This window comes from Anneissia japonica, unplaced genomic scaffold (genome assembly GCF_011630105.1).
Source record: "Anneissia japonica isolate Jap-2015-1 unplaced genomic scaffold, ASM1163010v1 scaffold1889_len2455224_cov183, whole genome shotgun sequence".
Classification (NCBI taxonomy): Eukaryota; Metazoa; Echinodermata; class Crinoidea; order Comatulida; family Comatulidae; genus Anneissia; species Anneissia japonica.
Window position 1 is genome coordinate 472,845 of NW_022752980.1, and position 1,720 is coordinate 474,564.

At 43.1% G+C, this 1,720-nt stretch overlaps 1 protein-coding gene across 1 annotated transcript; it reads right to left on the reverse strand.

Moving 5' to 3' along the window:
- Positions 1–217: 217 nt before the first annotated feature.
- Positions 218–995, reverse strand: LOC117122504. The gene is made up of 2 exons (XM_033268091.1): positions 860–995; positions 218–741 (listed from the first exon to the last, which is right to left on the reverse strand). Exons 1-2 carry the CDS (start codon positions 993–995, stop codon positions 218–220), a joined length of 660 nt encoding a protein of 219 aa, XP_033123982.1.
- Between the last annotated feature and the right edge of the window lie 725 nt (positions 996–1,720).

The window sequence follows — 1,720 nt, forward strand, 5'->3', positions numbered from 1 at the left end:
GGGGGCGAAATTTGGGCCGATCGAGACAACAATGTCCTAGGGGGTCCGGGGCCATGCCCCGCGAAATTGTTGTGTTCTAGACGTCCGAAAATAACATTTGAGGCGTTGTGCGCTATCATTTTTTTCTTTTTCTTTCCTTTTTTCCCCCTTTTTTTTACCTCCCAAAAAAGGGGGGGGGGCCGGGCCGGCTCCCCCCGCCCCCCTAAATCCGCCCCTGCTATAGAAGATTTTTCTTGTTCCCTACTCCAGACATGGCCTTGGTGTTCCTTGAGCCTAGTGCGGAGATCTCGTCCTGTTCCACCAATGTAAACCTTCCCACATTCGCACGGGATCCGATAAACTCCTGTTGTCTATGTGCTGGTGGTTTGTCCTTGTGTGTTTGTAGAGTTCGGGATAGTTTGTTGGATGCGCTATGAAACACTTTGACATCGGCTTGTAATATAATGCGTTGAATGCGGTGTGAAAGCTGTCCCAAATATGGTAAACACACAGACTTTCTCGATTCTATATTATCTAGCCTATTGGGGTTTGGGTTGGGTCTGGGTGTAGCAATGTCTCTCGTGTGATAACCATTAAGCTTAAGGGCTGCCTTAACATGTTGCACTTCTTTCCGGATGGAGTTGTGGTCGCTGATGCAATGTGCTCTTCTGACGAGTGTGTTACAAACTCCCTTCTTGGTGGACGGATGGCGAAACGAGCGTTTGTTTAGATATCTGTCGGTGTGTGTTGGTTTGCGATAGACTGGTTACCAAAACATCAAGAAAGGGTAAAGAGCAATTGTGTTCCTCCTCCATGGTAAACATGATCGATTTGTGCTGAGAATTCAGGTGATCTAGAAAACCACCTAGGTACACCTTACTGTGTTGCCAAATGATGAAAATATCATCGATGTATCGGAGCCAGAGTTTTAGTTGTTTGGTAGCTGAAAGAAGCGCTAGTTGTTCAAACTCTTCGAGGAAGGTGCTGGCAATGACTGTGGATAAAGGCGATCCCATGGCCGTGCCCTCTGTTTGTACGAAAATTAGTGCAGAATAAACACTGTAAAAGTAAATCGTAAAAACTGTTGAGGGTTCAGATCTGTTCTTTACTGGAAAGTGTGGTCCTCTTCTAGACGGTATTTGGCTATAAGACAAGCCTCCTGGACAGATACATTGGTGAATAGTGATTTGATGTCGAACCTCACAAGAGTGTCTGTAGATTCGAGGTAAACATCCCGGATGGTCTTCACAAAGTGTTGAGAGTTAGTTACATGGTGACCAGTGTTTCCTACCAGTGGAAACAGTATCCTGGCAAGATACTTGGCGAGAAGGTAACAATGTCATTGTTAAAACTGATCAATATGTATTGTCCTCACACTGAGGAAGAACACAGGCGTGTTTGAAATATTTGTGATTAACTAAATTATATTGCTTCATATTTTTGTCTAAAACTCAAAGTTGTATTTTATTGCTGTCTTTTTACATTATATATATACTGTCTCTTATACACATCTAGATGTGTATAAGAGACAGCCATTGGTGTCAAGTTTAGTGCTTGTGGATAAAGGGAATAAACTTAGAATATGTCTTGATCCCAAGGATCTTAACAAAGCCATACAACGGAGTCATTATCCAATGCCGACTATTGATGATATTTTACCAGACATGCACAAAGCACAAATTTTCAGTGTGTTGGATGCGAAAAATGGATTTTGGCACGTACGTCTAGATGATGAAAGCTC